We start from the raw sequence: 12,729 nt of genomic DNA, 5'->3' as shown, positions 1-12,729 counted from the left end.
GACATTTAAAAGACACTAAGGTAATGTTATGATCACCTTTATGCCAATGCCTTTATGCCAATGAATTCTACAACTTAGATGATATGGAAAAATTCCTTGAAAGACCCAAACAATAAAAGCTCATTCAAGAATAAATAGATAACCCCCAAAGCCTCATATTTATTTAAAAAATTGAATTCATGATTAAAAACCTTCCCACAAAGAAAACTCCAGTTGAAAACTCGCTAGTGAACTCTACCACTTAAAGAAGAATTATACCAATTTGTTATGGGATGAATTGTACCTACCCCCAACTGCAAATTTATATTTTGAAATCTTAACCTGCAGTGCCTCAAAATGTAGCTTTATTTGGAGATGGGGTCATGACCGAGGTAATCAAGTCAAAATGAGGTCATTAGGGTGCATCCTATCCAATTCTCTCTCTATGAATGTCTATCTCTGAATCTCCCCTTTCTATAAGGGAGAACGCTATGTGAATACAGAGACAGCCATCTACAAGTCAAGGAGAGAGGTCTGGAACAGATCCTTCCTTCAGAGCCCTCGGAAGGCACCAACCCTGCCAACAGCTTGATTTCAGACTTCTAGCTTCTGGAACTGTGAGACAACAAAATTCTGTTGTTTAAGCCACTCAGTTTATGGTACTCTAGTTATGGCAGCCCTGGGAAATGGATATACACACACACACACACACACACACACACACACACACACACACAAACTCTTCCAGAATAGCAAAGAATGGGGACACTTCCCAACTCGTTCTATGAGGTCATTATTACCCTGGTATCAAACCAAGAAAAGGACATCATAAGAGAAGGAAGCAAGAGACCAATATCTCTCATGAACATAGATACAAAATTTTTAAATAAAATTTTAGCAAATCAATCCAACTATATATATGCGTATCATGACCAAGTAGTATTTGTTCCGGGAATGTAAGCTTGCCTTAACATTTGCAAATCAATGTAACTCAGCATTAATGATTGAACTATAATATTAATGATTAATTATGAAAGAAAAACCATGTGAACATCTCAATAGATGCCAAAAGAGCTTTTGACAATATCCAACATTCATTAATGATTAAAAAAAAACAACTTTTAGCAAACTAGAAATAGAAGAGAACTCCTTTGAACTGATAAGGGGTACCAACAAAACCATTAGCTCTAGTGTCGTTTATAACAGTGTAAGACTGACCACTTTCCCAGTGAGATCATGAATAGGCAAGGGTGTCACTCTCCCCGTAGTTATTTAGCATTCTGCTGGAGATTGCCAGTGTGATAAGACAAGATAAGAAAAGGATCCAGATTGGAAAGGAGGAAGTAAAACTGCCTTTATGTGCAGATAACATGATTATCTGTATACACTTCCAGGCTGTGCACAGTGGCTCATGCTGTAATCCAGCCTTTGGGAAGCTGTGGCAGGAGGATCATTTGAGGCCAGGAGTTTGAGACCAGCTTGGGCAACATAGTGAGACCCCAGCTCTACAAAAATAAAAATAAAAACAATTAGCTGGGTGACGTGTGTCTGCAGTCCCAGATCCTCGGAAGGCTGAGGTGGGAGGATTGCTTGAGCCCAGGAGTTCAAAGTTTTACAGTGAGCTATGATCGTACCACTTCACTCCAGCCTGGGTAACAGAGCGAGACCCTGACTCGGAAAGAAAAGAAAAGAAAATTCCACTGTATCTATTTTAAAAAGCTTCTAGTACTAAAAAGTGAGTTTAGGAAGGTTGCAGAATCCAAGGTCAATATACAAAATTAATTGTATTTCTACATACGAGAAATGAACAATCTGAAAATAAAAGTTAATAACATTTATGATAGTGTCACACTATGAAATAATTAGAGATAAATTTGACAAAAGACATTCAAGATCCTTTCACTTAAAAAACCACAAACTGTTGCTTAGGGAAATTAAAGAAGACCTAAATAAATGGAGAGAGACATCTGTTCATGGATTGGGAGACTCAATATTATTAAGGTGTTTTCCCAAATGTTTTAGAATCAATGCAATTCCAGCTGTAGAACACAAAGGATTCTCAAAGATTTGGCAAATGGACTGATCCCATCCGTTTGGTAAAGGGTTAGGCACTGGTTGCACAGGCTTGTGCTGAGCTGTGTGAGTTTGAGAATGGTCTCTACAATTATTTTCTGGGGCAACAGGGACTGTCAAGAGGTGGGATGAGGCCAGGAGCCAGGCCTGACTAGGAGGGTCTCTGAGATAAGAGTGAGTAGGATAGGGCCACATGGGAGGCAAAGGTTCACCCAGAATTTTGACGGCTAGGTGATGGGGTTATGGATGACTCTTATTTTTGTTGTATTTTTCTGTTTTTTTTTTTTTTTGGGGCAGAGCACACATATTTCCAATGAAATCAGAGAAGCAACAATCCTGTAGCTGTTTCCTATGGGATTTTGTTTTTGCACTTCTGTATAGTTTGAATAATTTACAAGAAGACTGTATTTTTTATAACCAAAAACAAAAGGCTGGCAGGCAGGAAGGACATGACCTGTGGCTAGATCAATACTTGTTCAGTCTTTGGAGACTGTGAGGAACTCTTGGTAGGGCCATGTCTTGGTAACAAGGACACAGAAACCGTGGTAAATACGGCACCAACAAGTGACTGCACCATATTTTACTTGTCATGTTCTTTTCAAATCTGTTACTTTTGTCGGACACAAAGAACGTCTCTAGTTAATACATGAAATCATCTTGGAACATTTGACAGAAGATTTAACTCCTTAATTCTATGAAGGCAGTTTGGGATCTCTAATTACTTAATTGAAAAAAGGCCCGCTCTTCAGTCTGCTTCAATGTTGGGGAATTAATCTTTAAAACCTGACAGTGAACATTAAATTCAATTAAGGAGACCGACTGGCAAAGATTCTTCCCTCCTTCACCCTGGGTAGCTTTGAGAGGCAGCTGACTGGTCTGCATTGATTCAGATGCTATCATTGTCTGTGCATCTACTAGGAGAGCCAAGTGTGCATTTTTCACTTCAGGGGGAACTTGTCAGGATTTACAGATTGATGGATCTTCCTTACATGTTTCCGTGGCTGATTCGGGAGTTCCCCTGGACAAGAATTCAAACATTCCCGTTTGCTGCTTTTGGCCTTGGATGTCATAGAGTTCAAGTTTTTTGTAATTTCTTCTTTCTTGCATGACTACCATGTTCTTTCTCCCCGCTCCCTCCTCTCCTCCTCTCCATCCTCTCCTCCTCTCCCTTCTCTTCTCCTCTGCCCGCTGCTCCTTCCTTTTTCCCTTCTCTTCTCTCCCCCTTCCTCTCCCCTCTGCTCCTGCCTTTTTCCCTTCTCTTCTCCTCTCCCCCTTCCTCTCCCCCCTGCTCCTTCCTTTTTCCCTTCTCTTCTCCTCTCACCCCTTCCTCTCCCCTTGCTCCTTCCTTCCTTTTTCCCTTCTCTTCTCCTTCCCCTCCATTTCCCATCCTGTGTTTCTTTCCTCTCCCCACTTCCTCCATCACTTCTTCTCTCCCTTCCTTTTTTCTTCTTCTCTGCCTCCTCTCCCTCTTGTTAATTTAACTTTTTATTTTAAATATGAAGTGTTTTAAACATACTCAAAAGTCTAGAAGGTAAGATACCCATACACCTGCCACTGAGATTGTCAAATCCCCAGGTGTCTGTTCTCAGTTCTCAGTGGGCCCACCCGTCAGCATTTGACATGGTGACCAGTCTCTTTGTCAAAACACTCTCTTCTCTAGCCTTCCAGGACTCTCCTCTTCTGTTTTGTTTTGTTTTGTTTTTTTTCCTTCCACTTCACTGGCCTCTTCTTAGACTCCTTTCTGGTTTCTCCTTCTCCTCCCCTGGCTCCCAGCCTGTGAACTTTGGAGGTCTAGGGTTGAAATGTGGGACTCCTCTCTGTCCTGTCTGCATTGCTCCCTGGGAGAGCTCATCCTGCTCATGGCTGCAGCACCATTTCCACAATGGCATCCACAGCTCAGCCTCTGCCCTGGACCTCTCTTTTGAACATCACACTGGTATGGGATGAGTCTTTATACTGTCTGCTCTCTGTCATTCAAAACTGAGCTCCAGGTGCTCCTTCCCTCAAACTTACCCCTTCTGCAGACTGACCCATCCCTGCAACTCCACCCCTTTCAGTGCTCGGTCCAGGAACTTCGAATATGCCCTGGGCTTTTCCCTTGTCCTCATATCTTACTTCCAGTCCAGGGAAATCCTGTTGGTTCTACCCTCCAAGGCAGGCAACTTCTCTATTGCCTCCCACTGGTCCCAACCATTTCCTCTCTCCCTGGATTCTTGCAGAAGCCTCCTGATCGTCTTCCTTCATCTCCCTTGCCCTTCATTCTCCTCCCTGCATGGCAGCTGGAGTGGTCCTATTGGAGTGGAACTGGCCCTCATTCCCTTCCATTCCACCTGCAGAACCCTGGGATGCGCCAACGGATTGTGGTTTTCCGACTTCGTCCCTTTCTTACCACCTCCCTGCCAATCCCGAGCCTTGTTCACTTCTCTAGCTGCAGTAGCCCTTCTTGCTGTTGCTTGGCCATGCCAGGCATACTCCTATCCCTGCCTGGAAGCTTCTTCTCTCAATTTCTGCATAGCTGACTTTCTCACCCCTTCAGGACTTCCTCCAAAGTCACCTCTTCAGAGAGGTCCTCTGTGGCCGCCATTTCAGCGCCTTTCCTTAGCCTTATAGAGCCCTTTCCTGATTACTTTTTAATACATCAGTCTTCACCACTGCCGTAAGGACTATGGATTTTTATTTGTTTAGTGTCTGTCTCCCTCACTAGAATATAAACTCTTTGAAGGCAGAGATTTTTGTCTTATTTGCTTCCTGTTGCACAATGCCTGGCTAATAGCAGGTCCTCAGGAAATCTTTGTTGAATGAATGAATAAATGAATGAGTTTCAGAGGAAACATTTGGGCATGTTTTCTTCAGAGCATTTCCATCTCTCCCTCTCCTCATCTCCCACACCCCATCTCATCACCCCAGTGCATTTCATCTCCCCTACCGCATCTCATCTCACCTCTCCTCCCCATCTCCTCTCCCCTCCCCATCTTGTCTCCCCTCCCCATCTCCCCTCCCCTCCCCATCACATCTCCCCTACCCCATCTCACCTCCCCTCTCCATCTCATCTCCCCTACCCCATCTCATCTCCCCTCCCCACCTCATCTCCCCTCCCCATCCCATCTCCCCTCCCCATCCCATCTCCCCTATCTCATCTTCCCTACCCCATCTCATCTCATCTCCCCTCCCTATCTCATCTTCCCTACCCTATCTCATCTCCCCTCCCGCATCTCATCTCCCCTCCCCTCCCCATCTCATCTCCCCTACCCTGTCTGCTCTCCATTACCCCATCTCATCTCTCTCCTCATCTCATCTCCCCTCCCTGTTTCATCTCCCATAACCCATCTGTTCTCCCCTACCCCATCTCATCTCCCTCCTTATCTCAACTACCCTCCCCCTCTTATCTCCCTTCCCCATCTCATCTCCCCTCCCCATCTCCCCTCCCCTACCCCTCTCACCTCCTGCTCCCCATCTCATCTCTCCTCCCCATCTCATCTTCTTCCTCATCTCATCTCCCTCTTCATCTCATCTTCCCTCCGCATCTCATCTCTTGTCCCCCTCTCACCTCCCCTACCCCATCTCCCGTCCCCTCCCCATCTCATCTCTCCTACCCCATCTCACCTCCCCTACCCCATCTCACCTCCCCTCCCCATCTCACCTCCCCCACCCCATCTCATTTCCCCCTCCCCATCTCATCTCTGCTACCCCATCTCATCTCCCTTCTCATCTCATCTCCCCTCCCCATCTCATCTCCTGTCCCCATCTCACCTCCCCTACCCCATCTATTCTCTGCTACCCCATCTCGCCTCCCCTCCCCATCTACTCTACCCCATTTCATCTCCCCTACCTCATCTCATCACCCCTCACCATCTCATCTCCCCTACCCCATCTCACCTCCTCTACCCCATCTCACCTCTTCTACCTTATCTTATCTCCCTTATACCATCTTACCTCCCCTCCTCATCTCATCTCACCTACCCCATCTCACTTCCCCTACCCAATCTACTCCCCCTACCCCATCTCATCTCTCCTACCCCATCTCACCTCCCTACCCCATCTCCCCTCCCATCCCCGATTTTATTTCCCCTACCTCTCTCCTCTCCCCTTCCCATCTCACCTCCCCTACTCCATCTCCTCTCCCCTACCCCATCTTATTTATCCAGCCCATCTTGCCTCCCCTACCCTATCTCACCTCCCCTACCCCATCTACTCTCCCCTACCCTATCTCACCTCCCCTACCCTATCTACTCTCCCCTACCCCATCACACCTTCCTTATCCCATCTCACCTCCCCTACCCCATCTCATCTCCCCTACCTCATCTCCTCTCCCCTCCCCATCTCATCCCCCCTACCGCATCTCATCTCCCCTACCCCATCACACCTTCCTTACCACATCTCACTTCCCCTACCCCATCTACTCTCCCCTACCCCATCTCATCTCCCCTACCCCATCATACCTCCCTTACCCCATCATACCTCTCTTACGCCATCTCACTTCCCCTACCCCATCTCTCCTCCCCATCTCATCCCCTCACCCATCTCATCTCCCCTACCTCATCTCCCCTTCCCTCCCCATCTCATCCTTCCCTACCCCATCTTATGTCCCCTACTCCATCTCATCTCATCTCATCTCATCTCATCTCATCTCATCTCATCTCTTTTACCCCATCTGCTTTCCCTTATCCCATCTACTCTTTCCTACCCCATCTGCTCTCCCCTACCCCATCTCATCTCCTTTAGCCCATTTCATCTCCTCTACCCCATCTCACATCCCCTACTCCATCTCCTCTCCCCTACCCCATCTCATCTCCCCTGCCTTATCTGCTCTCCCCTACATGCTCCACCCTCTCTTTGGAAGAGCTGCTGTGTAGTGTTCATAGCTTTTTCCTCTAGCCTTGCCCCTCTCCCTCCCTTCCCAGGAGTGATGGCCCTCCTCATGCATGTTTTTATAGCCTGGCTACAAATTCACAAATAAATGAGATCTGTTTTTTTTTTTTTTTTTTGTACGTGTATTTTTAAAAACTGTGGCAGAATACACAGCATAAAATTGACCATCTTCACCCTTATTGAGCATACAGGTCAGTGGCATTAAGCACATTCACAGTGTTATGCAGCCTGCACCCCATCTGTCCACAGAACTCTTTATCTTGGAAAACTGAAACTCTGTCCCCATTAAACAACTCCCCATTCCCCCTCCCCCAGCCCTGGCCACCACCATTCTACTTTCTATCTGTCTCTATGATTTTGACTATTCTGGCTACGTCATAGAAGTGCAGTTATATAGTATTTGTCCTTATGTGTCTGGCTGATTTTACTTAGCATAATTTCTTCAAGTTTCATCCATGTTGTAGCAAGTGCCAAGGCTTCTTTCCATTCTAAGGCTGAATACTCTTCCACTGTATGGATAGAACACACTTTTACAATTCATTCATCTGTCCATAGACACTTGGATTGCTCCCCTCTTTTGGCTGTTATTAATAATGCTGCTATGAACATGGATGTACAGTATCTTTTTGAGACCCTGGTTTCAGCTTTGTGGGCATTTACCCAGAAGTGGAATGACTGGATCATGTCGTAATTCTGCATTTAATTTTTTGAGGAACCATCATCCTGTTTTTAACAGTGGCTGCACCATTTGACATGCCCACCAGCAGCGGACAAGGGTTCCAGTTTTTCCACATCCTTGTCAATGCTTGTTTTCTGTTTTTTGATAGCAGCCATCCTAATGGGTACGAGGTGGTGTTTCATGTAAAAACTTAAATGGCATTGTACTTCATATATGCAGCTTGACTTACGTATTTAATATTAACTTTTTACTGTTTAACCATGTGAACCCTGTAGATCTAGCTTATTTTACTATTTAAATAAAATTAAACTCATATTCGTACATAGTTTTGGAAGGCAGCAGTTCCCTGTGCCCCATCTCTCTCCCATGAATTCTCACTCCACTTTGAAGTCTTCTGGCTGTGTCGTGTTTCTAAATGTAAATACTGCTGTTTCTTGATTTTTTCAGTTTGAGACCCCAGCTATTGACCCTTAGTGAGGAAGAAAGAAACTGAGCTCTCTTCACATTTTTTGAAGGCTACTCTTGACCTTTTGTTTTCTTAAGTGTAGGCATTTACATAATCCCAGGAAACAAGGTTTCAGAGCTCTGATCCTTGCATTCTGAGAACATTCAGGACTTGGCAGGTTGAATTTTCTCATTTTTAATGAGAAGGTTATCCCCGGGATCAGGTTTGTAGAAGTGCATGGGTGTACTTTGTTTGGGTTTTTCTCTTATTAAAGAAAATGAAGCTTGGTTTTCCTAATGGAACAGGTCTGGAATCCACGTTCAGCCATGTGCCAGCCATTATGCCATGTGCTGTGTAGCCATTACCTCCTCAGCCTTTACCACTGCCCTTGGGGTGACGCCCTTCTTATCCCCACTTCAGGGAGAGGGGGACTGAGGCCCAGAGAGGCAAAGCCACTCAGCCAAGGCCCGAGGCCTGCCAGCAGCTGTATCAGGTGGGAGGCCTTAGTTCTGACTCCCACGTGCTGGCTACAAGTGCTCTGCTCGGGTTCAGCCTCTGAGCTACCTGGGTGGTAGGTGAGAGCATTGCCCTCATCCTGCAGTGACAAGAAGGTAGGGGACTAGCACTGCTGAGTACCTCTGTGTGTCAGGCCCTGGGCCTACCCTGACATATTCCGAATTCTGTGGCTGTTCCCCTGGGCTGCACGGTGTGTTTGGCGGCATTTGCTGGGAGAGCTGGTGGAAAGCTAAGCTCAGGGGCTCTCACGTGGTGTGGCCCTGGCTCTGGGAACATGCAGTTTTATACGTGATATCTTAGGTAATTTTTCAGAAGTCATTGAGTGTAACAGGGTTTTCTCCCACGAGCCTCATAACCTCATATCCTCATGGAAGGCCAGGGTGGGAAGGAGAGACAGCACCTTCTCTCCCCCAACAAAAGGACAGCTGCCCCTATGGCAGATATTTGTACTTTGACTGGTTGTAAATACGAGTGTGGCAGGTTCCTTTTTGGATCTCAGTCTTACAGCAGAACCATGAAAATAGCCTGGCCTTGGGCAGTGTCCGTGGCAGGACAGATGCCAGGGATGCAGGTGAGCCTGATAAGATGCCAGGGATGCAGGTGAGCCTGGGATAAGATGCTGGGGATGCAGGGGAGCCCAGGATAAGATGCCAGGGATGCAGGTGAAACTGGGATAGGGCTGTGAATGCTGAGGGCCCAGGACTCCCTCCTGGCCGCAGGGATGAAGCAGGTGGGAAGGGCTGGGTAGGTGACCGGCAGACACAGGAATGCTATTTTCTTTTTTTCTTTCCTTTTGAGAGAGTCTCATTGTGTCACCCAGGTTGGAATGCAGTGGTGCAATCATGGTTCACTGCAACCTCTGCCTTCTGGGCTCAAGCAGTTCTCCTGCCTCAGCCTCCTGAGTAGTTGGGACTATAGGCATGTGCCACTACGCCCAACTAATTTTTTGTAGAGACAGGGTTTCACCATGTTGCCTGGGCTGGTCTCGAACTCTTGAGCTCAAGCAGTCTGCCCACCTTTGCCTCTCAAAGTGCTGGGACTACAGGTGTGAGCTGCCGTACCCGTCCAGAATGCTGTTTTCTTAACCCCAGAAAAAATTTGGGGAAATGATCCTCCCAACTTACCAATCCCAAGCCTTTACATTTCTGCAATGAAAAGTTTAACATCTAGATATAGATTTGATGGTAAAGTAATGGGAATCTAATTCCACCGAGACCTTTTTCTTTCTACAGAGGGGTGGAGCTTAGTCCTGTAGATCAGGCCCTTGTTGTGACACCTGGTGCCCTCTGTGTTTGCCTGCAGGTATGGAACGCCGTGGACTCCGGGCACTGCCTGCAGACATACTCCCTGCACACAGAGGCAGTGCGGGCCGCCCGCTGGGCTCCCTGTGGCCGGCGCATCCTCAGCGGTGGCTTTGACTTCGCCCTGCACCTAACAGACCTTGAAACAGGTGCGTTTCTTATATCACCACCCTGAGGTGAGCTGGTAGCTCTCTCCCTGGGGAAGATTCTCTGGTGGGCATGCAGCCACAAGCTGTATACGGTTGTGTGGCAGAGGGAGAGGGGCCTCAGGGTGGGCTTGTGCTCAGTGAGAGGGCTTCCAGACTGCTTGCCCATTGGAACTGCGACTCCCCACAGAGGGTGGGCCTCTGCCAGCCAACACAGAGGACAGAGCCCCAAGGTTGTCTGAGCCCCAAGCCATGGGGCTGGATTAAGAGGTGGCTTTTTAATCTACTTCTGACATGCAATTTGTGCTGAAATAGATTTAACTTTATCACTGTGTCCTTTGGTTGGAATCAGGTTAGAATTCCTGTCAATTCATTATCGTTGAAAGGCTGTGAGAAATGATTCCAGCTCATAAGGAAAGTCTTCAAACGAGTTCTGCTTTAATGCCCACACTGAAAAGGCACTTGGGCAAGATGGATTCGTGCTGGGTAAATCCTGAGGGGGCTCTTGACAAGCAGGGTGAGAAGGAGAGAGAAGTCAGTGGAAGGAACTTTCCTTACTGAACGCTCCTGTGCAACAGGCACTGTCAACACCCACTGCAGCCATGGCCCCCAGTGGGCCCTGTCCGGGGTTTACAGTGAAGACAGCCAGGGAGTGGCAGAGCTGGGATTCACACCTCTGCCATCTGACTCCCTTCGTCTCTTTCTCCTTTCCCCTCCCCTCCCCTCCCCATCCTTCCCCTCCTCTCCCCTCCCCAACCCTCCCCTCTCCCCTCCCCTCTTCCCTCCCCTCCCCTACTCTCCCCTCCCCTCCCCTCTCTGTTCTCTTTCTCTCTTTTCTTCCTTTCCTTTTTAAAAATGTTTTATCCCCCTCCATAAGCAGGATCCAGCTTCTTTCAGCACCACACTTCCTCCTCCCCAGAGCTCCTCCTAGGTCCTGTTTCTGCTGGGCTCCACTGCCAGGAGCCCAGGGAGAGGCCAGACTTCACACCAGTCCCTGGGGCTCCCCTTGAGCCCTCAGGCCAGCATCTTGCCTGCCTGGCCCTGCAGTGGTGGGGGCTCTGGGGCCTGCCTCTCCCAGGGTCTGGCAAGACGGAGATGATAACTTGCTGGTCCAACCCCTGCTGCTCATGCCCAGCAGCCCCGAGGAGACGCAGAGGGAAAATGGAGAGGGTGGTTTGTTTCCACCTTGCATGTGGGCGGCTGTGCAGCTCCTTGCATGCTCAGTAGGGGAGAGGACAATACTGATGGTCACAGGCCCCCTGCCAGGTGCTATAGGCTTTGCACACAGCATGTCTAATCTTCACTGCAGCTGCCGGCAGTGATTATTTCCATTTTAAAGGAGAGGAAACTGAGGCTTAGAGGGGCGAAGCAGCTTGCTCAGTGCCTCCCAGTGGTGCATAGCCAGCAGGGATTTGAAGCCATGTCTGTGCAACTGCAGATCCTGTGCCCTTCCCACCGTGCCATGTGTGTGGCGGTTTCTTCTCATGAAGCACTTCCCTGGTCTTGCTGATTCTCTTAATCCCTTGCAGAGTGGCCAGACTCAGGGAGTTTAATGCCACTTGTTGATGGTGATGACTGGGCTGATGATGGCAGCACTAACTACTGAGCACCCACTATGTGCTGGGCATTCTTCTGCAGCCTCTATAGAGCGTCTCATTTAGGCCCCGCTCACCTTTGAGACAGGCGCCATCAGAATCAGCTGTACACACGCTGGCCAGGGGCACAAACCAGCAAGTGGCAGAGCCAGGATGCACGCAGGTCTGCCAGGCCCCAAAGCCTGCTGCCTGACTGTTACACTGTTGTCTGCATGTCCCATAAGATATGCTTGATAGAGGAGACACAGCTGAACAAGACCCAGTGCCTACCCTGGAGAAGCTCCTGTCTGCTGGGGAAGACAGAAGTGCAGTCAATCCCAAATTGCAGTGATGTAGAAAGACACAGGAACTACAAGAACATCTAGCTTGGAAAATCAAGGAAGACTTCCTGGAGGAAGTGAAACCTGAGCTGAGCCACATATTAGGTGGACAGAGATTTAGGATGGAGGAGGTATGGTTGATGAGGAGGAAAGTAGGTTCTTGCAGATGGAACAAGGACAGGGTTGTCACAGGAACAGGGTTCCATGTAGTATGCATGGAAACCAAAGCAGGATGTAATATGGGGTCCTGGGACTGGAGGAGATGAGTCTGAGGAGTGCAGGAGGGGAAACCCCAGCCTGTGGGTCACATGAGCACATGTGGGTAGCACACTGCTCACAGAGTGACAAGCTCACTCACTCACACTGTTGGGTTACTCAAATCAAATTCATTTGATGGCATTGATGGGTTCATAGTGGCCCTTAAGCATTATTCTCTCAATCAACAGATGTTAAACAAATGCATGCAATTGTGTGTGTGGGTGGGTATGTGTGGATGTGTCTTGACAGGGGGTTCTGAAATTTTTAGACATTCAAAGAGGGTCCTCCTGCCTGACGAGTCAGGGACCACCATAGCAGGTGGCAGGCGGAGGCCATTGCTGAATTTGAAGCAGGCAAGAGTCAGGGCTCGATCTGTGCTTTGAGTAGACCTCCTTGGTAGCTCCCGCTGGTCCTGGGTGACCTATAGCCCCTGGTGGAGAGTTGGAGTGGGAGGTAGAATGCCTTGCCGAGACTGCGTTTGGAGAACAGCTTGTCTGGCCCCAGGCCCAATGTGCCCCTCTAGCTATGGTGTGTTGTGGGTAAAGAAA

At 48.2% G+C, this 12,729-nt stretch overlaps 1 protein-coding gene across 5 annotated transcripts in view; it reads left to right on the top strand.

Annotated features, from left to right (window-relative positions):
• LOC105467418 (WD repeat domain 25) overlaps window positions 1-12,729 on the top strand; it is a 153,409-nt gene that overhangs the window by 84,734 nt on the left and 55,946 nt on the right. For all 5 annotated transcript variants that reach the window (XM_011717002.3, XM_011717003.3, XM_011717000.3 and 2 more), the window contains exon 3: window positions 9,864-10,011. In XM_011717002.3, the coding sequence (XP_011715304.1) occupies window positions 9,864-10,011 (148 nt within the window). The remainder of the gene's footprint in view (window positions 1-9,863; window positions 10,012-12,729) is intronic.

Source organism: Macaca nemestrina, chromosome 7 (genome assembly GCF_043159975.1).
Source record: "Macaca nemestrina isolate mMacNem1 chromosome 7, mMacNem.hap1, whole genome shotgun sequence".
Classification (NCBI taxonomy): domain Eukaryota; kingdom Metazoa; phylum Chordata; class Mammalia; order Primates; family Cercopithecidae; genus Macaca; species Macaca nemestrina.
This window is presented reverse-complemented; position numbering and strand designations above follow the sequence as displayed.